At 36.8% G+C, this 26,476-nt stretch overlaps 1 protein-coding gene across 1 annotated transcript in view; it reads right to left on the reverse strand.

Moving 5' to 3' along the window:
• Positions 1 to 26,476, reverse strand: part of TOPAZ1 (testis and ovary specific PAZ domain containing 1) — a 60,293-nt gene that overhangs the window by 25,399 nt on the left and 8,418 nt on the right. The window contains 7 exon segments of the mRNA XM_010842147.1: positions 5,478 to 5,541; positions 7,999 to 8,124; positions 8,856 to 8,941; positions 10,458 to 10,600; positions 12,481 to 12,545; positions 19,398 to 19,525; positions 20,264 to 20,325. Of these exon segments, the coding sequence (XP_010840449.1) occupies positions 5,478 to 5,541; positions 7,999 to 8,124; positions 8,856 to 8,941; positions 10,458 to 10,600; positions 12,481 to 12,545; positions 19,398 to 19,525; positions 20,264 to 20,325 (674 nt within the window).

Below are 26,476 nucleotides of genomic sequence, written 5' to 3' on the forward strand. Positions count from 1 at the left end.
CCAAACTGCCTCATACATCATGGTTTCAATATGAACTCTGAGGGAGCCACACTCTCAGGTGGACTTCAGGTAGTGGCCTGTTTAAGAGTGGAAGCAGACTGTTTTGACATATACCCCTTCTTTCTGTTTTAACCCCATCAACATGTTGACCCTGGGGATATTTTTAGTCTAGTTTATGAGCATTCTCCTAAAAATTATAACACTGATTGATTTCCACTGAAAAAGTGTTTCTTTACAATTTATTTTTAAGAAATTATTTATTTTGGCTGTGCTGGGGCTGGGTCTTTGTTGCTGCATAGGCTTTTCTCTAGTTATGGCAAGTGGAGGTTACTGTCCAGTTGTGGTGCGTGGGCTTCTCATTGCAGTGGCTTCTCTTATTGTGGAGCATGGGCTCTAGGTACCGAGGTTCAGTAGTTGTGGCACATGGGCTCAGAAGTTGCAGTTCTTGGGCTCAAGAGCAGACTCAACAGTTCGGCTCATGCACTTAGCTACTCTGCGGCGTGTGGGATCTTCCCAGACCACAGATCCAACCTGTGTCTCCTGCATTGGCAAGTGGATTCTTTACCACTGGGCCATCAGGGAAGCTCTGAAAAGTCATTCTTAATGGACTCTTGCATTGCCTCATATTTTAGCTACTGTGAATAATGCTGCTATAAATATGGGTGTGCTATAAATATCTTTCAAGACCCTGCTGTCAATTCTTTTGTGTATATACCAGGAGAAGAATTGCTGGATCATATGGTAATTCTATTTTTAATTTTTTGGGCAACTGTCATACTGTTTTTCTACAGTACTGTACAATTTTACATTCCTTCCCGTAGTGCGTGAGGGTTTTAATTTCTCCACATCCTAACACTTTTTTCTTTTTTTGATAGCAGTCATTCTAATGGGTGTGAGGTGGTATCTCAATGTACTTTTGATAAGCATTTCCATTAGGTCTGGTGATGTTGAGCATCATTTTACATGCTTATTGGCCATTTGTGTTTCTTCTTTGGAGAAATGTCTCTTCAAATACTTTGTCTATTTTTGAATCAGGTTTTGTTGTTGAGTTTTAAGGGTTCTCTATATATTCTGGATACTAATCCCTTATCAGATATATGATTTACAAATATTTTCTCCCATTCTGTGGGCTGCTGTTTCATCTTGCTGATACTGTCTTTTAACGCACAAAATTTTCAAATTTTCATGAAGTTCAATTTATCTATTTTTTCTTTGTTGCCTCTGTTTTTGGTGTCATATCCAAGAAATCACTGCCAAATCCAATGATGTGATGTTTTTGTCCTCATGCTTTCTTCTCAGAGTTTTATTGTTGTAGGTCTTACATTAAGGTCTTCAACCCATTTGAACTAACTTTTGTTAGTCTCCCAATCTATGACATGGGTGGTTGTTGTTCGGTTGCTTACTCGTGTCTGACTCTTTGTGAACCCATGGATGCTTCCCTGTCCTTCACTTCTTCCTGGAGTTTGCTCAAACTCATGTCCACTGAATTGGTGATGCCATCCAACAATCTCATCTTGTGTCATCCCCTCTGTTCCTGCCTTCTATTTTTCCCAGCATCAGGGTCTTTTCCAATGAGCTGGCTCTTCTCATCAGGTGACAAAAGCACTGGACTTTTAGCTTCAGCACCAGTCCTTTCAATGAATATTCCAGTTTGATTTCCTTTAGGACTGACTGGTCTGATCTCCTTGCAGTCCAACGGACTCTCAAGAGTCTTCTGCAACACCACAGTTCAAATGCATCAATTCTTTGACATTCAGCCTTCTTTATGGTCCAACTCTCACATATATACATGACTACTGGAAAAACCATAGCTTTGACTATACAGACCTTTGCTGGCAAAGTAATGTTTCTGCTTTTCAATATGCCATCTAGGTTTTGTCATAGTTTTTCTTCCAAGGAGCAAGTGTCTTTTAATTTCATGGCTGCAGTCAACCATCTGCAGTGATTTTGGAACCCAAGAAAATAGAGTCTGTCAGTGTTTCCACAGTTTCCCCATCTATATGCCATAAAGTGATGGGACTGGATGCCATGATCTTAGTAATGACATTTTAATATTACGGAGTCTTCCAATCTGTGAACATGGGAGGTGTGTCTTTAATTTCTCTTTCAGCAATGTTGTGTAGATTCCATTGTACAAGTCTTTCACTTTCTTCGTTAAATTAGTTTTTAAGTATTTTATTCTTTCAAGTTATTGTAAATGCAATTGTTTTTGTAATTCCCTTTTCAGGGTGCTCAATTTCAGTATATAGAAATGCAAATGATTTTTGCATGTTGATTTGGTCACTTATTAACCCTAACAGCTTTTCTCCCCTCAGAATCTTAAGTATTTTCTACATATAAGGTCATATCATCTGCACACAGGCCACTGACTTCTTCCTTTCTGAAATGGATGCCTTGTCTAATTGCTCTGGCGAGAACTTCCATCTCTGTGTTGAACTGAAGTGGTGAAAGCAGGCATCCTTGCCTTGTTCCTAATCTTAGGGGAAAAGCTTCCAGTTTTTTGCCACCGAGTATGGTAAAGTAATGATCAAAATTCTCCAAGCCAGGCTTCAGCAATACGTGAACTGTGAACTTCCAGATGTTCAAGCTGGTTTTAGAAAAGGCAGAGGAATCAGAGATCAAATTGCCAACGTCTGCTGGGTCATGGAAAAAGCAAGAGAGTTCCAGAAAAACATCTATTTCTGCTTTACTGACTATGCCAAAGCCTTTGACTGTGTGGATCACAATAAACTGGAAAATTCTGAAAGAGATGGGAATACCAGACCACCTGACCTGCCTCTTGAGAAACCTATATGCAGGTCAGGAAACAACAGTTAGAAATGGACATGGAACAACAGACTGGTTCCAAATAGGAAAAGGAGTACGTCAAGGCTGTGTATTGTCACCCTGCTTATTTAACTTCTATGCAGAGTACATCATGAGAAATGCTGGGCTGGAAGAAGCACAAGCTGGAATCAAGATTGCCGGGAGACATATCAATTACCTCAGATATGCAGATGGCACCACCCTTATGGCAGAAAGTGAAGAGAAACTAAAAAGCCTCTTGATGAAAGTGAAAGAGGAGAGTGAAAAGGTTGGCTTAAAGCTCAACATTCAGAAAATGAAGATCATGGCATCTGGTCCCACCACTTCACGGGAAATAGATGGGGAAACAGTGGAAACAGTGTCAGACTTTATTTTTCTGGGCTCCAAAATCACTGCAGATGGTGAGTGCAGCCATGAAATTAACAGACGCTTACTCCTTGGAAGGAAAGTTATGACCAACCTAGATAGTATATTGAAAAGCAGAGACATTACTTTGCCAACAAATAAATGTCCGTCTAGTCAAGGCTATGGTTTTTCCAGTGGTCGTGTATGGATGTGTGAGAGTTGGACTGTGAAGAAAGCTGAGCGCTGAAGAATTGATGCCTTTGAACTGTAGTGTTGGAGAAGACTCTTGAGAGTCCCTTGGACTAAAAGGAGATCCAACCAGTCCATTCTAAAGGAGATCAGTCCTGGGTGTTCATTGGAAGGACTGATGCTGAAGCTGAAACTCCAATACTTTGGCCACCTCATGCGAAGAGTTGACTCATTGGTAAAGACTCTGATGCTGGGAGGGATTGGGGGCAGGAGGAGAAGGGGACGACAGAGGATGAGATGGCTGGATGGTATCACCGACTCAATGGACATGAGTTTGAGTAAACTCCGGGAGTTGGTGATGGACAGGGAGGCCTGGCGTGCTGCGATTCATGGGGTTGCAAAGAGTCAGATACGACTGAGTGACTGAACTGAAATGAACTGACTGATGGTGTTTACTGTGAGGTTTTTCAGATGTGGCTTTTTAAATGTTGAGGTAGTTTCCTTTTATTCCTAGTCTCTTGAGTATTTATTTTTTTTTAATCAATGAAAGGGTACTGAATTTTGTCAAATGCTTTTGCTGCATCAACTAAGATGATCATGTATTTTTTCCCATTCATTCTGTTCATGTGGTTACTTGGACTGATTTTTGTATGTTAAACTACACTGTACTCTAAGAACAAATTTCACTTGGTCATGGTCTATGATCCTTCCAATTCAGGTTGCTAGTTTTTGTTGAGGAATTTTATATCAATGTGTTCCCTCCTCTTCAATTTCTGGCAAAAGACTGAGAATTGATATTAGTTCTTTAAATGTTTGGTACAATTCAACAGTGAAGAGTTCCTTCTGCTATAGCCAAGCAGCAGCAGTTTTACACAATGGTTTTAAGCAGACAACTTCTGGAAACAGGATTTTATGTGGAAATTCAAATATTAAACAGATAAAAATGAACCTATGGTTAAATAGGGTAATGGGGAGTCCCACCTTCTCAGTACTTCCCCCTTGTGAACTTGTCAACTTGACAAATATTAAAGCTTGGTCCCTTCCTTTTGGGACTCACAATATAGTAGGGGGAGATGGGAGCAGAGAATGGGATGAGGCTGTGGAGTCAGATAAGGGTGTAATGGAGGAGATAATCCTATTTTCTATGACTAGGCTTTGAAAGATGAATAGGTCTTTGCTATGGGGAAGTGGGATAAAAGAAAGGCATCCTAGGTAGAAGAGCAGCGACTTTTCTATTATAGCAGAGCTTGGCCTGTTTACCATCTGAGCCACTAGGGAAGCTTCCCTGATAGCTCAGTTGGTAAAGAATCTGTCTGCAATGTAGGAGACCCTGGTTCGATTCCTGGGTAGGGAAGATCCACTGGAGAAGGGATAAACTACCTCCTCCAGTATTTTTGGCCTTACCTTGTGGCTCAGCTGGTTAAGAATCCACCTGCAATGTGGAAGACCTGGGTTCGATCCCTGGGTTGGGAAAATCCCCTGGAGAAGGGAAAGGCTACCCACTCCAGTATTCTGTCCTGGAGAAATTCCATGGACTGTACAGTCCATGGGGTCACAAAGACTCAGACACGACTGAGCAACTTTCATTTTGGCCTGTTTACGGAACTGCACAGAATGATTGATGTGCATTAGCAATAAGCTGCTGCTGTGGCTGCTAAGTTGCTTCAGTCATGTCCGACTCTATGCAACCCCATAGACAGCAGCCCACCAGGCTCTCTGTCCACAGGATTCTCTAGGCAAGAATACTGGAGTGGGTTGCCATTTCCTTCTCCTCAGCTTACAAGGGACATGTGTAAAAGGATGAAGATGTAGGGAAGATCCAGTTTCTGACAGATCCCTTCAGAAAGATTTTAAGCTAATTAACGACATCCTTTTTTCTGTCTTACACCTGTAAATAAAATTTATACATCATGAAAATATTAGTACATATGTAAGTGAATTACAATGTTACATGGATTAAAATTAACCAAAATGCCACACTTATTATTAATCCTTTCTAAGACCAACAGAACTAATCTAAGACACTCAGTTTTCATACTCAAAAGTATTGAATTTACTTTTAAACCATGAGGACAAAAGCACATTGTTTGAAACACTTGCATTAATGATTTTATAGTAATCATTCTATTATCTCATACCTGCACGTTGTAGCAAACACAGCTCATTGATACTTATATATTTCTTAAACACATCCATACAAACCTATAAAAGTCATGAAAAATGTAAAATTACCTTTTCATATTTCACAAAAACTATACAAATTTCAGTCCTATCTTTTTGCTTATTCTATTTTTTTTTTAAGTCAATTTAAGGCAATGGAATAAAGAAGCTGATGTTAGGTTAACTAAGATGGGAAATGCATACTGAATTTGTTATGAAACCCTTATTCAGAGAAGCTGTTCAGAGAAAGAGTCAAGGAAACAAAGTCAAGATTAGAAATCAACTGGAGAAGGGAGGGATTCTTTTACTGGTATAAGGAAAAACACATTGACCAATGATTAGAAAATAGATCCTATAAAGAGACTCGCTCATACACAATTAGCAGATTTATGACACAGTGATACTGTAACACAGTGGGGGAAAGGATGGTGTTTGGTTAACTGGAGATCCACATGGGAAAAAATATGTATCTAGACCTTCTTCTCACATCCTAAACAAAAACTAATTCTAGATAGCTTAGATTTCTAAATGTGAAAGATAAGACAACAAATTTTTTAAAGGAAAAACACAGAAGACCATGATCATGTTGTTGTTTATTTGTTAAGTTGTGTCTGACTCTTTTGTGACCCCATGAACTGTAGCCTTTCAGGCTTGTGTCCACTGGATTTCCCAAGCAAGAATACTGGAGTGGGTTACCATTTCCTTTTCTTCCCAACCCAGGGACAGAACCTGGGTCTCCTGCATTGCAGGCAGATTCTTCACTACTGAGCCACCAGAGAAGCCCCTTCACGATCTAGAAAACTTTTTTTCAGTAATGTGTAAAAAGTCTTGAGTTTGAGCAAGCTCCGGGAGTTGGTGATGGATGGGGAAGTCTAGTGTGCTGTGGTCCATGGGGTCACAAAGAATCAGACATGACTGAGTGACTGAACTGAACTGATGTAAAAAGTCAACACCATAAAAGGAAAAAAATAAAAATAAAAAGGTAAGATTGGACTATATAAAGATTAATAATTTTATCTACCAAAAGACATGTCTAAAAGGGTAAAAAGGCTTGTTGGTGGGAATGTAAATTGGTACAATCATTATGGAGGAAAATATGGAGGTTCCTTAAAAAACTAAACCCAGAACTACCAGATGCTCCAGCAACCCACTCCTGGGCATATATCTAGAGAAAACTATCACTCTAAAAGATACATGGATCCCAACATTCACTGCAGCTTTATTTACAATAGCTAAGACATGGAAACAACCTAAATGTCCACTGATAGAGGACTGGATAAAGAAGATGTGGTACATATATATAATGGAATATTATGCAGCCATAAAAAGGATGAAATAATGTCATCTACAGGAGGATGCACGCACTAGAGATAATGATCATACTAAGTGAAGTAATTCAGACACAGAATGACAAATATATCGCTTGTATGTGGAATCTGAAAAAATGGTACAAGTGAATTTATTTACAAAACAGGAAGGGGAGAAGACTGGGATTGACATATATTCACTAACTAACAAGGACCTCCTGTATAGCACAGGGAACTCTACTCAGTACTCTGTAATGACCTATATGTGAATAGAATCTAAAAAAGAGTGGTTATAAATATATATTACTGATTTACTTTGCTGTACACCTGAAACTAACATAATATTGCAAATCAACTATATTCCAATAAAAATTTAAAAACTAAAAAATAAAAGTATGAAAAGGCAACTTGCAAAGTAGAAAAAATTATTTGCAATACACATATTCAACAAAGGGTTTGTATTCAGAATATAAAAAGAATTCTTGAGATGGATAAGAAAAAGACATCCTCTAGAATACAGATGAAATATTTAGATACTTACAGGAAGGGAATATTCAAATACCCAACAAACATTCTGAAAAATGCTCAATTTCATCACTCATGCGGGAAAGCATCACTGCCCACCCACTAGAATGGCTTAATATGGCTGATAACACCAAGAGCTGGTGAAAATGTAAAGCACCCAGAACTCTCAGACCAAATTAAAAATGTAATTTGTTAAACCACTTTGGAAATTTATCTGGCAGTATCTAACTAAAGTTGAACATATGCAAACTCTTTGACACAATAATTCCAGTTTCAAGTATAACCCATAAGAATAGCTATATATGTTCACCAAAAGACATGCACAACACTGATGGCATTACTACTGTATTTACCAAACTTAGAAGCCATCCATCAAAGTAGTATTTATCAACAATATAAATTTTTCTATACTCTACAATGGTATAGTCAACATTATACAGTAATGAGAAAGAAACATCTACAATTAAGTAAAAAAATACAGATGAATCTCAAGCATGTTGAACAAAAGAAGCTAGAAACAAAAGCATACAGAATGTATGATTCCATTTACATAAAGCTCAAAATCAGGCAAAGCTCTTTTATTAGGATTTGATGCAAATCTGAATTAAAACCATATGACTGAAACGGTTATTAAAACAATCTCTACTTCAGACGTAACACATTTTACCTTTTCATCCCCTTGCTCAGGCACGTGACCAAACTTGCACTGTGATCGCTCACAGCCACGTAACGTATTAAAATGAAATTTGCAATATCTGTGGGGTATCATCAACCCTAGTGGCTTCTGGAACACCTAGAAAATTAGGCAAATTCCCTTTCTGTGTTAATTGTGAAACACTTACTGCAATCAAGTGAGAAAGCATTTGAAACAATCAGAAATAATATATGTCCAAAAAAAGTATCAAGATAAATTGTTTGCTAATTTGATTAAAAAATAATTCCAAACAATTTATATTTTAAAAAATTATGATACAATCAATTTTAAGTTATTTGTCTGAATTTCTGCAATTTCATTTAGTGTAAAACTTATAGTCCACCAGTTACTACGGTTTCACTATACATGGCTTTAAATGTTTATACTTTCCCTCCTTGTCATGTGCCTGCCCTTTTTAGTTTTATAAAAAGTTACTTCTACTTTTATATATGCTTATTTCAGATGCATTTGTTAGAACTGAAAATTTCCTTAGCTTTTCTAATTAACAGAAAAAAGGTAATGAGTGAAAGTTATTTACAACAAGCTTTTCCTATCAACTGCTTTTTATTAATAGCTTTCTCCTTCACCATAGAAAACTATTCATTCTATTATTTTCTGTTTTGGATATCCCATCCCTCCCCAGCTCCCCCAGTCTTAAACGTCTTATATTGTTTGTGAACATTCTCTAAATTGCTACTCATTTTCTGTTCCTTTTCACTAAAATCAACAAAATGTCCAGAACTGCTTATATGATAATAAGGAAATAAAACCAGAAAGCCCCAAAGTATATGCTTATAAGATTATCATTATTTTTTAAGTAACGTACTTACCCCTACATTTTTTTCCCTCTTAAATATTTCACAAATTTCAGGATTCTGCAGCTTTAGGACAGAATGTTTCCCTGGTAATCTGAAATCTAGAAATGATTAAGAATGACATTACATTCCAATATGTTATAACTTATGCCTTTCATAAAGTGAAATAGACTACTACTATATGTTTTAATATTTCACTTTGGACTTCTTTTGTTCAATTCACAGGCTGTTGCCAGTGGTATAGTTCTGTGAAATATACAATAATTTACACCTTAGGTGTTCCTTAAGGATGTCTAGATCTGAATTTAACATTTTAAATTCATTATAAGCTAAAGATACTTTCTTAAAAGCCTCACATAGCAGCACTGAGTACTATATTCAAATGATCGTTAAGTTAAACACATAATAAACTTTTTGTAGGGATGAAAACTACCGATAAACCTAGGTGTTATGGACTAAATTGTGTCTCTTCCAATTCATGTTGAAGCCTTAACCTCCAATGTGCCTTTGTGGAAGTAATTAAAATTAAATGGGGTTATAAAAATGAGGCTGTGATCTGACAGAATCAGTGTCCTTACAGAGACATCAAGAGTGAGCATTCCTTCTCTCTTTCCAAGCACATGCACCAAGGAAAGGCCGTGTAAGGACTTGGTGAAAAGGCTGCCGTCTGTAAGCCAGGAAGAGAGCCAGAAACTGAACCCTACCAGAAACTTGATCTTGGACTTCTAGCCTCCAGAACTGTGTGAAATGAGTATCTGTTGTTTAAGCCACCCAGTCTGTGGAATTTTGTTACGCCAGCCCAGGCTGACTACTATACCAGGCATCATTATTCCTTAATGTTAGTCTTTTAAAATGAGAATTATGACATTTAGAAATTATTTTTTCTAAAGATAACATAGAAATGTTTTTTATCTTAAGTCATCTCAATTTTTACTTTGGCTGCATCCAGATATAATTTGAGACAAGTTGAAGTTTTTGCTGCATAGCTTTGCAGTACGTTTTACTGTGACACCTGTAAAGCTTTTAAAAACATGTGATAATCATGGGCTTGCTTCTACAGGACACAAAAGCAGGCAGCATGAGGGCAGAGATGGGAGGTATGGAAGAGTTAGGTGTGAACTACATACACAAGAGGATTTGTTTCTAAATTAATTCTTCAATCTAGCTTATTTTGTTCACATACATCACTATGAATTATTAAAAATGACACAAAGTATAAAGTACATTCTTAATTTCTAAAACACTCAACTAAATTATGAATATTTTAGGTATAAACTGTAATCTACCTGTACTGCCACTATTGTGTAAATACAGATAACCCAGAAGTTGTTTAATCAAAAGTACTAACTAAAGGTACACAAATCTTCTAATCTTAACACATCCTATGCTTGTTTCCACTTTCTTTTTATGGCCCCACCCTGCAGCTTGCAGGATCTTACTTCCCTGATCAGGGATCAAACCTGTGCCCCCTGCAGTGGAAGCACAGAGTCCTAACCACTGAACCATTAGGGAGTTTCCTCAATTATTTTCCTTAACTTTTTTGTTTTGGGTGGAAAAATCTCCTGTATCATTTCTATATTGTCAAAAGTCAATAGAATTTTATTAAGAAAATTGTACCATTCATCCGTGGATTCAGTAATGTATCTTCCTGATGAGCATTAAGATTCAAAGGCGGCAATGGCACTGGTAAGCACAGAGGTTTGGAGACCAGTGCTGCTAAGTGACATTCACCAACCATAATCTCTGTATTTTTAGAATAGCTGTTGTGTGAGCAGAAAAACCAAAATCAGAATTTAAATTTATTCTAAAAACATTAAAGTAATGAGAATCAAATAAGTAGAAACACATTCCAATGATATATATGTTCTACATACTATGCTATATACTACTATTATATACTATGATTCTTCAGTAGTTTCAATAGGTTGTTCCTGCCTTAATTAGAAAACCAATACTTTTTAAATGGCTAGGGTATGGGGAGAAGTGGGGTGGTGGGGTTGAAACTACAGCAAAACATTTTTGATCACGCTAGCCAAAAGGTTAGAGGAAGAACTAGATCAATGTCCAGATCCAGAAAAGACCATTCAATGATTCTAGTGACAGTGCAATGAAACAAATGAATTAAAAGTTATTCTTCAGGACAAGTATATATAATAAATTCATACATGTACTTGAGATCGTCCTTTTAGAAGAAGGCATAAGAAATATATAGTTTGAGGCTTCTGATTTAAACAGCTTTGATTATATTCTAATTAGTGAGATCCTATATAACCAGTTAAAGAAACCACTCTAATCTTGAGGTCACTTACCTAGAAAAATAAGTAACTTAAGCAGGCGGAAGGGTACAAAGTACCTCAGAGCTAACAGATATAAATGAATTTACTTTCTCAGAGAAAGACTCATGTCCTTATTCAGATACTAAAACATTTTACTTTAAATACAATTCTAATAAGCCATAGGTGAGTAAAAATAATAAGAGGGGACAATGCTTATAACAGTTGAAACCTAGTGGCATTGATGGAGTTTAATCATTTCACACAAAATAAAAATTTCTGCTTCTCTCCCCAACTAGGGATATCCCTGAGATATGCCATCATCATAACTCTCCTCCAAATAAAACAAAATAAACCAGGTAACATAAAACAAAGAGATATGAATTATGGAATTTTATAGATGGAAAAGATTTTCTAGTAAACTTCTTTTATTCTGATTAGATGATGAAATCCAGGGTAAGGTGGTCACTTGCCCAATATCACACGCCTGGTCATTATGGCAGAGCCAAGGTGATGACAAAATTCTGCAGGTTGCAACTATTTAGCTTGTAAACATAGTGTTTTCTTATAGGAAAAAAAGTTGACCTTGTCACATTTTCTTTTTAAGATCTTCAAGCGGTAATGAATCATACTGTGCCAATCTAATTCTTACCTAGGCTTTTCTTTAACATAAAGATTCTCAGACTTGAGCATGTATCAGGGTTAGCTGGTGATCTTGCTGAAACACAGATTGATGGGCCCTATTTCTGGAGTTTCTGATTCAGTAGGTCAGGGATGGGAACAAATAATTCTCATTTCTGGCAAGTTCCCACACAACGCTGCTACTGTAAGGCTCACACTTGGAAAAACACTGTCTTAACATAAAAGAACTTGAACAGATTTGTCACCTGACCTGACTGTGCCTTGCCTCATAGCAAAGTGGGTGTGAGAGGTGAATCAAATGATCTCCCAGGTACCCTCCAAACCTAAATTTGGTATCTGTAATATGTCCCAGTGAGTGTACTGTACCTCTCAGTACTAATCACTGCAGACATGGAAGATACCCACAAGCTGCAATGCTCATCTGATTTCAGCTATTCTTACCTTCATAACAATCACATCCACATCTTTTTTTTTTCTTTTATTGTATCACCATTCCTCATTCCTTTCTCAAAAAATAATTTATGGCTGAAAAGAGTTAGTGACAGCTTTAAAATAACTTATAATATCCTTGACTCTGTATATACCTGACATGTTAAATAATACCCACATACTGTTTATGACATAGTAGCCCAACTACATACGAGAGAGAATGAAAAACAGGCTCAAGACACAAATTACATGGATGACTATTTTAACATTATGTAATTAAAAATTATGTTACAAACCTTCTGCAAACTTCAGAAATAGTTTCTTTTTCTTCTCGAATAGCTACCTTGTCTGAAAATCTACACTGCGGAGAGATTATGGTTAAAAAATGTAAGTGAATATCTCTACATTCTATATTAGGCTACAAGGCTTACCAGATCAGAATGTATTAGATATTAATTAAACAACTAGCTTATGGCCAAGCCAGGAAGTAATTCTACTCTACATTATTTAAAACACTGAACACTGACTTCAAAATTTCCAGTGTTCAGAAAAATATAAATCAACACATTTTCCCTAGTTTTGATATCACCTTTAATTATGCAAACTACCATTTCTAATTATTTTGAACAATTATAGCCATCTTTCCTTTTATTTAGAAAGAACAGCTTTGAGTGATTTTTATTTATAGGTGGTATTTATGAACATAAATGTATTTTTCATTAGGAATATTTATATCTATTTAAAATGTTGGTATACTTAAAGCTCTTTACAATTACTATCTTGGGAATTGTGATTCTCTAATTACGAGAAAGTTATATATGCTCAAATACTAGGCTTTTGAAAAACAGACACCAAAATAAACCCCCCAAATCACCCATCATTTGGGTAGCCAGGGTTAACCACTTAATATCTTACTTTATATCTTTCTAGTCTTTCTAAAATTACACAAGAATATTTTATAATAACATACACATTATATACGCTATTATAACCTTTAGGAAGAACACTATAAAAATCAACTGAGGAACATGAAATATTACGATATGTTCCTGGATGAGAATGTTAAATGTAAAAAATGCTAATTCTCTCCAAATTAATTTATACATTTAAAAAATTACAACATGAGTTTAAAAGAAAATAATATATATTTCTTTCTTAGAAAAAAAGAATATAAGAACAGCCAAAAATTTTTAGATTTATAAAACATTTTGGTATCTTTTAAAGCAAACTTTCCTTACTGTTTTTATTTTTCAAGTAATTGACAGTATGGAATTGGTACAGACGTGAGCAATTAATGAAATAAAAGAGAAGGAGTCATTCTATACATAAAAACTGAAAATATTGAAGATGGCACTTGAAATTTGTGAGGAAATGATTCAATAAATAGTAACAGAACAACTAACAGGTAGTTAAGTTGGATGGAAAATAAGCGTGGCACCAATTCACCATATTCCAAAATACATTCAATAAATATTTAAATATAAAAAATACTGAAAGTATTGAAAATAAAATGAGTAGTTATGTAATTTGGAGAGTAGAGAAAGCCTAAGATAACACCAAAGGCAGAAACAATGAATTATGGATCAACAGGTCTAAATACAAACATTTAAAGTATTTTCATATGCTAAGATGACAAAATCAACTGTCAAAATAAGAATAGAAAGGTTACATTGTTTCTACATTCTTTCTTCCAAGATAAAATTTAGATTTATATTGATAAATTTAAATATAATAAATAACACCAAAAAATACTATAAAAAGATACAGGTGAAAAATTTTAACTCCAAAACAGGGAAGTCTTTCTCTAAATACAACTCACAACTCAAATATCATAAAATAAAACTGATACATTGGACTAAATAAAAATAAAAAGCTCCTTCAAGGTAAAAAGTTCCTCTACTAAGTCGAATACAAATGAAAAATAGGAAAAGCTAGGGCAACATATGACAGAGAACCAATATGTTTAATATATGAAAAGTTCCTACAAATAAAAAAAGATCAAAATCTGAAAAGAAAAATGGGCAAAGGACATAAAAAAGAAGTTCACAGAAGAAAATGTAAATGGCTTTTACACATACTAAAAGATGCTTAACTAGACTCATAAGAGGAAAGCAAGTGAAAAGTCATTTGTAAAAATACACAGATGGACAAAAATAAAAAAAATTTTAATACTGAGTTGGTGAGTGTATGGGGGAGAAAACTGTCATTCCCATACAATGTTGATGGAAGCATAAATCAAAGCAATCTTTATGTAGGGCAATCTGAAAATTCTACTTCTAAGAATCAATCCAAAAATGCTTGCACATATGCAAAATGCCTTATGCTCAAGGATGCATAATGCAACAATGTTAAAATAGCAAGAAAATGGGAACAAACCAAGTGCCCATCAATAGTGGAACTTGTTGAACAGAGTATATCCATATAGTGGATAATTACATAATTGTAAAGAGAAAGCATCCTTACATATATGGAAAGGAAACACTCTCTATTATATAGTAAGTTTAAAAAAGATGGAATGGTATGCTATCGTTTGTATAAAATTAAAACGAATACACAATAGGTCCAGTTAGAGAAACGGCAAGTATCTCTTACTGGACTAATCCTTCTTCAGGTAACAACTATAAACCTTAGACAAGATATTAAAAAAAACTGGATGCAGCCTGGATGGGATTGGGGGAGAATGGATACATGTACATGTATGGCTGAGTCCCTTAGCTGTTCACCTGAAACTACCACAACATTATTAATGGGCTATATCCCACAATAAAATGAAAAGTTTAACATTTGAAACAAAAAATAAAAAGAATACACAATAGGTCCAGTTTAAAAAATGGCAAGTATGTATCTCTTACTGGGCTAATCCTTCTTTAAGTAACAACTATAAACCCTAGACAAAATACAAAAACAAACAAACAAACTAACTAACTGCCTGAAGACACCGGAGAGATACGAAAAGCAGACACAGTCTGGAGGGAAAGAGGGAATGACACCGGGTAACAGTCCTGTTTTTATGACACTGGGTAACAGTCTTGTTTTTATGAATTTATTCTTAAAGGGAGAACTCAGTTGTAACCACTTGGAAGGCTAAAAATTTGCCCTTCTGAATGAAACAAAGAACCAGAAGACAGAGTTGAGGCAAAGTCAGAAACTGGGATGTGAGGTTGGGGACCCTGGAAAGGAGACAGCCTAAGAGAGGAAGTCCCTAAATGTGCTTTAAATTTGGTCCAAACCTCCAGCTGACCCTTGAGCTATACCTTTGTAAGGCAGACTCCAAACAACCCAGGTGACACTAAAAGAACTGAAGAAACATTTCAACTCCCTACTACCCCGGGAAATAACCTGGAGGATGAGCCCACCAAAGTTGTTGAAGAAACCTAAGCATGCCATCACCAGAGAGCACAGCAAGTGCAAACCTGGGCGCTTCTTTCAAAATACCAAATTATAGAGACGGAAAACATATTAATGGTTGCTAAGCTTAACAGATGTTAGGGGTAGGGAGGGAGGTGTGACAAAGAGGTAGTATAAGGAGGGTCTTTGTAATGATGTAATTATCATCTTGATTGCACTACAGGCTACAAAAATCTGCACACTTGATAAAATACACAGAACTGCACACCCTCATTATACTAATACCAAATTTCTGCTTCTGATAGCGGGCGTTAAGATGAAATCATGCGGGGAAACTACTTTTGCAACTTCTTGTGAATTTACAATTGTTTCCAAATAAAAATTAAGGACACTAGCATTTTGACTATCTGGGGCTCAAAACTAGAATCACTAAGCAATTACCACCATGGTAAACCTAAAAATTGTTGTATATGGATTCTTAGTATAACTGATACATAAAAGAAAAAACAAGGCCTATAGGTGGAAAAGACAGAAATATATACAGATATATAAAATCAATAAGGAAGCATTTCTAAAAATTCACAGAAAACCATACATAAAAGCAGAAAAAATGGTAATCTAGACCTATGCCCTATAAATCAACTTATTTACCCTCTAAAATTCCTAAAATGTAAGGTGATAGATAGTTAAAGTTTGTTAATCCCCAAATCTGGGGGCCAGATATCTTAAATATTATTGACAGGGTCATGTATTTTCTAAAGGGTTGATACTTTGAAGCTTACCATGGTATCAGAAGGATAAAAGCATCATTTCTCTTCTCTTAAACAAATCCAAAAAATAGCATCACTCTAGGAAGCAGCTAAATGCTTTTGTGGATTATTTTTAAAAGAGCTAATATTGCAAACAGTCTACATCTTTAAAATATTTAGCGTTAAGAACTCAGTGAATTCTGGCAAACATCTCTTAAAATCTATCCTTGCAGAAGAGAATGCATTAAGTCTTCTCTCTGCTTTAACAACAACAGGATACAAACTGTTTATTTTTTAATGTTTTAGAGCAAAGGTTGGCAAGCAATAGCCTGCAGGCTGCCTGTTTTTGTAAATAAAGATTTATTTGAACACAGCAATTGACATTTGTTTTCATACTGTCTATGGCTTCTTTCTTGTTATAGCGACAGAGTTAAGTAGCTGTGACAGCAACCATAGGGATCACAAAGCCAGAGAAGTGTTACTATCTAGTCTAAATTTTAAAGTAAAGGTTTGCTGACCCCTGCTATAGAGTCAAGGGACTCTACTGTGTGACCCTGGATAAGATACTAAGTCTCAGTGTTTTCATCTGTGAAGGGAAATAATAGTACACATTTCATGTACAGTAAAGTATTAACTCAGTAAATCTGGGTTGTCCATATGTTATCTGTTAAAGGCTTGGCCCATGACCTCCCATGCAAGGTGGCCAAAACAAACAAAAACACATACAAGAAACAAAAACCTACAATCATTTGTATTATTATTCTCTATCAGCCACTGCTCTAGGTGTGAAAGATTCACTTGTGAGCAAAATGGACAAAAATCTTTGCCTTTACGGAGTTTCATTCTAGCAGGAGGAGACAGAGATAAACATAAATAAGTAAATGTAAAGGATGTTATATTATGACAAGTACAAGAAAGGGGGATATGAAATGTTGACAGCAAGGAGAACATTGCAATTTTAGACTGGACGGCCAGGGGAGGTCTCCCTGAGAACATGAAATCTGAGTAAAGATGTGAAGGAAATAAGAAAGTCAGCTATATAGTTTTTATTTTTTTTAGGAGACAAAATGCCAAAATCAAAGGCCCTGAAGTAGGAGAAAGCCTGGTTTGTTCCAAGAACAGAAGGAGGCTAAGGGGGTCAGGGTGCAAGAGCTAAGGAGAGTAGTCAGATCAGAGAGGATTCAAGGTTGGGGAGGAGGAGGAGGGGACAGATAAAGGGTCAAGTAGGTCATAGTAAGGACTGTGGCTTTGAGCCTGAATATTAAAAGCCACTGGAAAATTTGAAGGGGAAGAGTAACATGATCTAACCTATGCTGTGTTGACAATAAACTATAAGATAATAATATTAGAAGCTGGAGAAATGTTAAGAGGCCCCTGCAGTAATTCAGGCAGGAGATGATACAAGGCTGGGCCTGGGTGTGATGTGGTGTGGGTGGGAGTGAAGAAAAGAGGATAATTTCCAGACATCATCTGAAGCTGAGGCCAGCAGGATTTCCTTACGGTCTGCATATGGAGTGAGAGAAAAAAAAGGAAGAAAATCCAAGGTTTCAAGCCTAAGTGATTTATCAAGGATGGGGTTGCCATTAATAGAAAAGGGGGAAAATGACAGGAAAGGCTCGTGTGTGGCAGGGGAGGGGACATATAACAGGAGTTCAGTTTGGAACATGTTAGGTTTGAGAAGCCCAATTGGACATCCCAGTGGAAAAGTCAAGCAGGCAACTAGATACAAAGCTCTGCAGCTCAGAGAAGAAGTTCAAGCTGGAGATGTGAACTTGAGAGTCTTAGCACACAGGTGGCATTCAGTGCAATGAGGTTGCATGAGATCATCTAAGGAGCAAATCTAGACAGAAAAAAGAACAGATTTCTGGTCTAGGTGCTGGGTTGCTCCAACACATAGAGGTCAGGGAGATCAGGAGAGACCAGCAAAACCAACTGGGAAGTTGTAGACAGAAATGACACCAGGCAGGTTATATTTATCCTGAAAGTCATGTGAAAAAAATGTTTCAACAAAAGTGTAATTAACTGCTAAATACTAGTGACAGTTTCAGTAAGATTAAGACTGAACTATGTCCGTTAGATTCAGCAACGAGGAGGTGGCTGGGGAGTGTAAGAAGGGTAGTTTTGGTGGAGGTGAAGGCGAGTATCTTTGGAACTGGAGGAAAAAGTCTGGAGATGGTGAGTCTAGACAAGCTTTTGGAGAAACAGGATGACTGCTAAAAAGGAAAAAGGAACCTTGAAAGTGCTTTTTTTGTGGTTTTGTTTGAAGATGGGAGAAAAGAATGCTGATGTCGAACAGAATGATCCAGTAATGAAAGGAGAATTGCTGCAGTGTATTTTAAGAGAGAGAAGAGGTGGATTTTAGCACACAGGTGGAAGGAACAGCCTTGGCCTGTTCACCCATTGTAACAGGAAAAACTGGAGTTTCGGGAACAGATGCAGGTAGGTGGTCTAACATGTTGGTGGGAACTTAAGTTCCTTTCCAATTGTTTCAATTTTGTTGGTGAAGCAGGAAATAAAGTCGCTAGCTGTGAGGACAAATCAGGAGGAATAAGGAGACAGAAGAAACCATGAAATAGTTGTTGAGGTGTCAATTAAATTATTCAACAGGTTAAGGCAATCATACACTTTATCTGGCAGATAACTGATACCCTGTTTTCCCCATATCATACACCAGTGGTGTGTTTCAACATCAAATTAGGTTTATATTCAATTCCTAGGCCTTCTGCATCTGTGGTTGAATAACTGATGCTTGCATTCATAGCACTCAGGCACTGTGATATTCCAAAATTTCAAAGAATATCAAATGATATTTAGTACTTTGTGTTTACTGAGGCAGGAAGATATGTAACAATTTTGAAAGATTCATATAGGTTTGAGAAGAACCTTAAAAGCTAAATATGTAATTAAATAGTACACCCTATTTTCTCAGACGAGTGAGACTCTGTTAATACTGTGCTTATGCCAGGTACCAAACTATATAGTCCATGGCCAGAATGATGTGACTTTTATTCAAAAATAGGCATTATCCTGTTGCGTGAGTGCACGGCTAAGATGAACTTCTATATTTACCACCATCTGGACCAAGAAATAAGGAAATGCAAAAAATTCTCTAGTACCTTTTCGTCCAAGTCTGAACTTTTTGTCTGTTCACTTAGGCCTCTCGGTTTTTCATTTGAAGAAGTTTCATGAGTAACTTCTCCTAAGGAAATGTTTGCATCTTTGGAATCATGTTTTATCTCACTTGCTGAAAAGAAGTAATATTCAACTGTAGAAACTTTAAATGGCAAAATAACCAAGTCATTTAGAGATTGTTCTAAAAGTGAGTTAGAATTCAGAGACTCTTTTAAAGTCCAATGTGACAAATATGAAATAGCATTTTCAGCAAATTATACATTTATTCCTCCCTCTCTATCAAAATAACTCCATTACATGGTATAAAAAGATATGGCAGTAACACAAAATTAAGACATAAAGATAAATTTAAGAATCTTTCTTGATCATGTCCAGTTATTTTCAATATGTTTTTAAAACTTGGAAGTTTCTGAAATTAACTTTCCAATTAAATTATTTCCTGCAAAGATTTGGTTATTTAAACTTATGATTAACTGTTAATTACAAAAAATATTAAAAAGGACTCATTTATTTATTTATTTATTTTTTAAAAAGGACTCATTTAAAATATGATTAAGCTTAAATACATATTTCGGTTTCAAAATAAGACTACAAAAATTGCTGAGTTCAATTATCTTTTGTAGATAAAGCCTAACAAAGTTATTTTTTAAATAATCAAATGGAAAATTTCTCAAAATCTGATCTGCCAACCAGGTAGTTAAAACTGAGAAAAACTGACAAAGTGTGTACAAGAGGGTTGACAGACTCTGAAATGAAAAGCCTCCTTTTTAAATGAATTCATTCTGACTGTGCCTAAACAGAGATACAAAAACACTTCAATGCTATACATTATGAAAATGTCAAGTTTTACCTGCTGACAAGGAAGCACAGATCTCTGACTTCATTGATCCAGGATCCGGTACAGGCAGTTCTCTATTACAAAGCAAACAGAGCTTAAACATTATCACATATTCTTGCAGAACTATCCACTTCTCTAAACATTATATAACACTAGCTTTAGCAGCTGGTGAACATCAGCTCAAGTCCTCCAAGGTCAGAGTACTATTCAGGGACACACACCTAAGTCAATTCTGAATTTGATCCTTTAATCACATTCACCACAATGGTTAGGAAGTGCTGCCATTCAAACTTTGTTACTCAAAGAGAACTGAGAACATATACCAAGCATTTGAAACATTTTTTTTAAGTATTACACCAATGCAAGATAATGACTAACTCTTACTCTCAAGCATGCATATATGTGTCTTACTGTCAATGTAAAAGGATGAGTTTGTGAGCAGTTTGAGTCTTTTTTTTGGTAGTCTCTGAATACAACCTAAGATCTAATAGTAACAGCTATGGAGATGACAGTTAAGCCAACCTGGGTTCAAATATTGTTCTGCCACTTACTATGTCAATTGTAGTAAAAGTATTAAACTTCTTTGAGTCTAACCACATCTATAAAATGAGAATACCACCCACTCATGAGGTTACTGTGAGGATTAAATGAGATAAAATGTTCTTAAAGCCAATGGCATAGGCTCAACAAATGAAAACTACATTTACAGGAGCCACTCAAAAAATGGCTTAATATTATTTCACTTTTAAAAACTTAAGACAAAAAATAAATAAAAGTACACCAAATATAATATAGTAAACACCCATGACCTCACTACTTATTCCTTTAATAAATGAGTTTTATTAAACTTGTCCTACAGTTCTATGACTGCCCATTGGTTCAGGGATACTTCCTAGCCAAGAAAGAAGAAAACACATTTTATATACACCATTCTTTGAAGGCTTTGGAAAACATGAAGTAATTTTCCCCCAACATAAATACTAGAAACAGAAGTTGTTAGAGGAGGTAACTGCTGGCCGACCTGTGAGCTGGACCCAGGTAATCTGGGACTCCTCATTCCTTCATGTGTCCTTGGAATGTGTGTTCTGCTTGCCTTTCCCACAGTGGAAGGTGCCCAAGGACACTGCCTTGGGATGGTAGGTGCTGTTGAGACCATCTGGATGCTATATGTGACTGAACTCAGTTAAGGTTTCTATGTAATCTTAAAGTATTCTGGAGGGTCTTCCCTGGTGGCTCAGTGCTAAAGAATCTCCTGCCAACACAGGAGGCAGGTTTGATCCCTGATCCAGGAAGATCCCATATGTCGTGGAACAATTAAGCCCATGTGTCACAACTATTGAGCCTGTGCTCTAGAGCTTGAGAACTGCAACTAATGAGCCCACGAGCCACAACTACTGAAGCCGGTGTGTTCTAGAGCCTGTGCTCCGCAACAAGAGAAGCCACCGCTACAAGAAGCCCACGCACCATGGCTAGTGAATAGCCCCTGCTCATTGGAACTAGAGAAAAGCCCGCACAAGCGACAAAGACCCAGCACAGTCCAAAGAAAAAAAGGTTCTGGTGGACTGGAGTGAAGATCTGCTCATCATGCAGCTGCCCAAGACAAGCCTCGGAAGTAAGTTCCTTTGCTTATTAAGTGAAGTGAAAGTGAAGTCGCTCAGTCGTGTCCGACTCTTTGCGACCCCATGGATTGTAGCCCACCAGGCTCCCCAGATCCATGGGATTTTCCAGGCATGAATACTGGAGTGGGTTGCCGTTTCCTTCTCCAAGGAATCTTACTGACCTAGGGATCGAACCTGGGTCTCCCTCATTGTAGGCAGATGCTTTACCATGTGAGCTACCAGGGAAGGACTTGCTTACTAAACCTGTTACCTATTAATCTGGAGTGATTTGCCTCTTTCTCTGGTTTCCCTCTGCCTTGTGTGTGTGTGTGAGTGTGTGTGTGTGTTGTGGGGACAGTTTCAGATTACACCTAGAAAACTCATGAGGCTGCCAATTATAAGTATACAGTTTAAAGAAAGGAAAAATAAAATTACAAACCAGACAGAAACATATACAAATCTCCCTCACCCCATCTTGACTCATGTCTATCTACTAGAGTATCTCCATTTCAATATTTCAAAGGTCTCTTCAACTCAACATGACTAAATTTGAGCTCATAACCAGCACTGTTCCACAGTCCTAACTGTTCTGATCAGGGAATTGAAAATGCCCTTCTTTGAAACAAGAGAAACCAGGTATCATCCTTAACTCCTACCTTGGACCTTGCCACCATGTGATGAATAGATCTGCACTTCCTAAAATCTCTCTTAAATCCACCCCCACTGCTGGCTGAAGTCACCATGTGCTTTGATCTAGTTATTACAACAGCTCTTTGCCAATTTATTTTCCACACCCAAGTTATTATGATTTTTAAACTGTAAATCTGATCAAATTTTCTACTTAAAAAGTCCTTCAGTGAATCCTGATATGTTCTTAGAATAAAGTTCAAACTCACTATGGATTCTAGTTTATCTAGGATGATTCGTGTATGCCTCTTAACCTGGTGTATTAATTATTAATACCTCCCCATGTCCCTCTCAAAATTTTTGCAACTCAAAAGGTCAATTCTACTGTCATCCTATTTACAAAGCCCCACACAACGGAGCTTTCTGCATATTCTATAGCTTCATTTCCTACCACCTAAACACTAAGCCGTGGCATGTTATTTCTCTCAGTTGTAACATGCTCTTCCCTGTGGGCCTGTCTATAGACTCTTGCTTCCCTCTCACTTTTCTACTCACTTTTCTTTGCCTATTGCCTAGTTTCTGCTTATTCTTTAGTGTTCATCTTAAATGTCACGAGGACCAGGAAGCCTTCAACATCTTGTATTTTTCCTATCATATTTTATTGTATTTGTTTAATCATTTGCAGCCCTTGATAGACTAAACACTCTATGAAAATAAGGTCCATAGGCATCTAGTTGCTCTCTGTATACTCAGCCCCTAACATCTTCCTGGCCAGACATGAGGGAGACTCAAATGAATATTCCTGTTTAGGAACTTCCGATATAGGAGAAGGCACACATACATAATATCCTGAGATACAGGCCAAGAGAACTATTGGAACAAATCCCTAGAATAACATCTCAAATGTGATTTAAAGGACAACTGAATGACAAGAAAGGAATTTGCAGATAAAGAAACATATGTAAAAGGATTCAAATATCTGACATTGTGGAAACAGTGAGCTGCCTGCACTGCTCATCTTTTATTAGCCTCTCCTTGCACTTTTCCCCTCAACAGCCCCATAGCTGCCAAAGAGAGAACGGATGCAGATTCACCAAAGAGCCATAAAAAGCCACGCCAAGCAATTTAGACTCTGACCTTAGGTGGCTGAAAGCCACTGGAGCATTGCCAGCAGTCACTGGAAGATCAATTTCTATTTCCGAAAATTACTGAAGAGGAGGATATACCAAAAGAGCTCAGGAAGATTAACTAGGAGCTAATTGTAATAATATAGAAAAAATATGAATAAGATAATAGCAGTGAGAATTGAGAGAAAGGAAAAACCATGAGAGAGATTTAAGGTAATAACATGAAAAAGATGAACTGACTCAATAAATAAGAGAATTGAAGGATGTTTCAAATTATCCTGAAAGTTATATTCACAAAGAGAATATAAGACACATAAGAGATTACTCCTTAAAAAAAATCCAAACCCCAAAAGGCAAATAGGTATAGCAAGTGTACTGCTTTTATATCAAAGTATTACAAGAGTACTTTTAATACTGCTGGTATAGTTCGTAAGGGTGAGAAACTTTTCACTACAACAACTAACTTACAAGGAAGGTAAGATTGCACATGCCAATCTTGTTAGAAGTAATTTTGTTTCAAATTTGTGAGACACAAAGAGATGTAAAATTTTTAACTTTACCTAGAGTAGAAAAAATAAAACTGTAACTCCCATAAATATATTACAACTTTGTGTCAGTGGAGCAGAAAGGGAGAAAAATGAAAGGAAGGAGGAGGAAAGGAGAGAAGCAGACTTGGTTGAGGCTACAGAATACAGGGAATCAAAAGAGAAGATCTGAGTAAAAAGGAGAGGAGGCTTAGGGAAGCTTCTGAAGAACAACACAGATTACATGAAGTTTATCCTCTAACAGAGCATTTTTCAAGGGAGTGATGAAATTTAATGGGTTCCAACCAGGATTTTTAAGTAAAACAGAATAAAATAAAAATATGATACTACACCACTTGTAGTAAGGAAAATATTATTTTTATAAATCCAGTGTCTTACATATTCATAAGTATGTACCAGATTGTAATGTAAAATGTATCATTAGTATGGGTAACTGACAAAAAGGTTTGAAGATGACAGCTCTAGAATAATTATTAACAGAAAAAACTTGAAAACTATTGCCCAATAAAAATTCAGAACGTTATTGCTTCCTTTCGAGATGCTAACTATAGCTGAATGCAGTCGATGTTCACTTATTTATATATTCACATCCTGATTGTGAAAAAGACTACCCTAAACTTACTGGGGCAATTATTCTGTAGATAGTAGTGGCCAAAAGCAGAGAAGTATTACAGTATCCAATTCACTGGGCCAGAGGTTCCCAAGCCTAATGCCATGATGTGCAGTGCTCGGTTTCCTGACGTTACAAATAATAACTCCATCAAGTACAATACTATTTATTCTAGCAAAAACAAACAATGGTTTATGTGGTCCAAAAGCCAAAAAAGTAAAAATCAGAACAATGCTTCTTTATACCTGATACTTTAAAGAGGAAGATGAGATGAGAGAGGAAAGGGGCCAAAAGAAAACAATGTTTGCTGGCAAGTCTATAGAGTAGTGGATTTGAAGCCATAGAGATAGCCAAAATGCCACTCTTCCAGCATGCTGTTTTGGGGAGGGGAGACAGATTTTGGAGCAGGTGGGCCTGGGTCCAGATCTGAGCTCTGATACTGACTGAGCTGAGTGTTCTTTGGAAAGTTAGTGACTTTGACTCAGTTTTAAAGATAGGGCCAGTTTCAATCTCTGAATGGTTCCACTTGCTGAAATAATATATGTAGCTAGCATAGGATAGACACAAAATGTCAGTTCTTACAATTAAGTGTAAAATTATGTACTAGAATTAGTGCCTCAGACACTCAGTGAAAAGGGAAAATGGACCAAGGTGAACTTCTTGAAAGACAGGCCAAGGAGTCTATATACAATACATGAGGGAGAGAGAGAGAATGACCTTTACTTTTGCTGGAAACTGGTTTTTCTTTTGTTTGTTTTTTTCGGGAATTTGGCATGGTAAACCTGGTGACAGAAGGCAAATCTCTTGGGGGAAAAAAACTAATTTTCTAAGATTCTGGGGAAGTAAGTGGGGTGGGTTTCTTGAGATGATATAGTTTACCCAGGGTACATTCATGCTAGGCATGGGTCTAATGGGACTCAAACTTTTTTCCCTTTGTCAATCTAAATCAATCCAATCGCTAAGGAGCAGTACAAATTTTGGTTTTTCTCAAACCTCTTATCTGGGCTTCCCAGGTGGTAAAGAATCCACCTGCCAATGCAGGAGATATAAGAGATGTGGGTTCAACTGAGCATCAAACATACAAGAGCATACACAACCCTCTTTTCTAACCTAATTAAAAGATGCTTACTCCTTGAAAGGAAAGTTATGACCAACCTAGACAGCATATTACAAAGCAGAGACATTACTTTGCCGACAAAGGTCCATCTAGTCAAAGCTATGGTTTTTCCAGTAGTCATGTATGGATGTGAGAGTTGGACTATAAAGAAAACTGAGTGCAGAAGAATTGATGCTTTTGAACTGTGATGTTGGAGAAGACTCTTGAGAGTCCCTTGGACTGCAAGGAGACCCAACCAGTCAGTTCTGAAGGAAATCAGTCCTGAATATTCATTGGAAGGACTGATGCTGAGGCTGAAACTCCAATACTTTGGCCACCTGATGTGAAAAGCTGACTCATTTGACCCTGATGCTGGGAAAGATTGAGGGAAGGAGGAGAAGGGGATGACAGAGGATGAAATGATTGGATGGCATCACCGACTCAATGGACATGAGTTTGGGTAGGCTCTGGGAGTTGGTGTTGGACAGGGAGGCCTGGCGTGCTGCAGCTCATGGGGCTGCAGAGAGTCAGACATGACTGAGCAACTTAACTGAACTGAGTGTTCTTGTACCTCAGTTTACATATTTTCATTTCAAACACTTTAGTTCCCAATTCCCTAGTT

Source organism: Bison bison, unplaced genomic scaffold (genome assembly GCF_000754665.1).
Source record: "Bison bison bison isolate TAMUID 2011002044 unplaced genomic scaffold, Bison_UMD1.0 scf7180017864171, whole genome shotgun sequence".
In the NCBI taxonomy this organism is placed as follows: domain Eukaryota; kingdom Metazoa; phylum Chordata; class Mammalia; order Artiodactyla; family Bovidae; genus Bison; species Bison bison.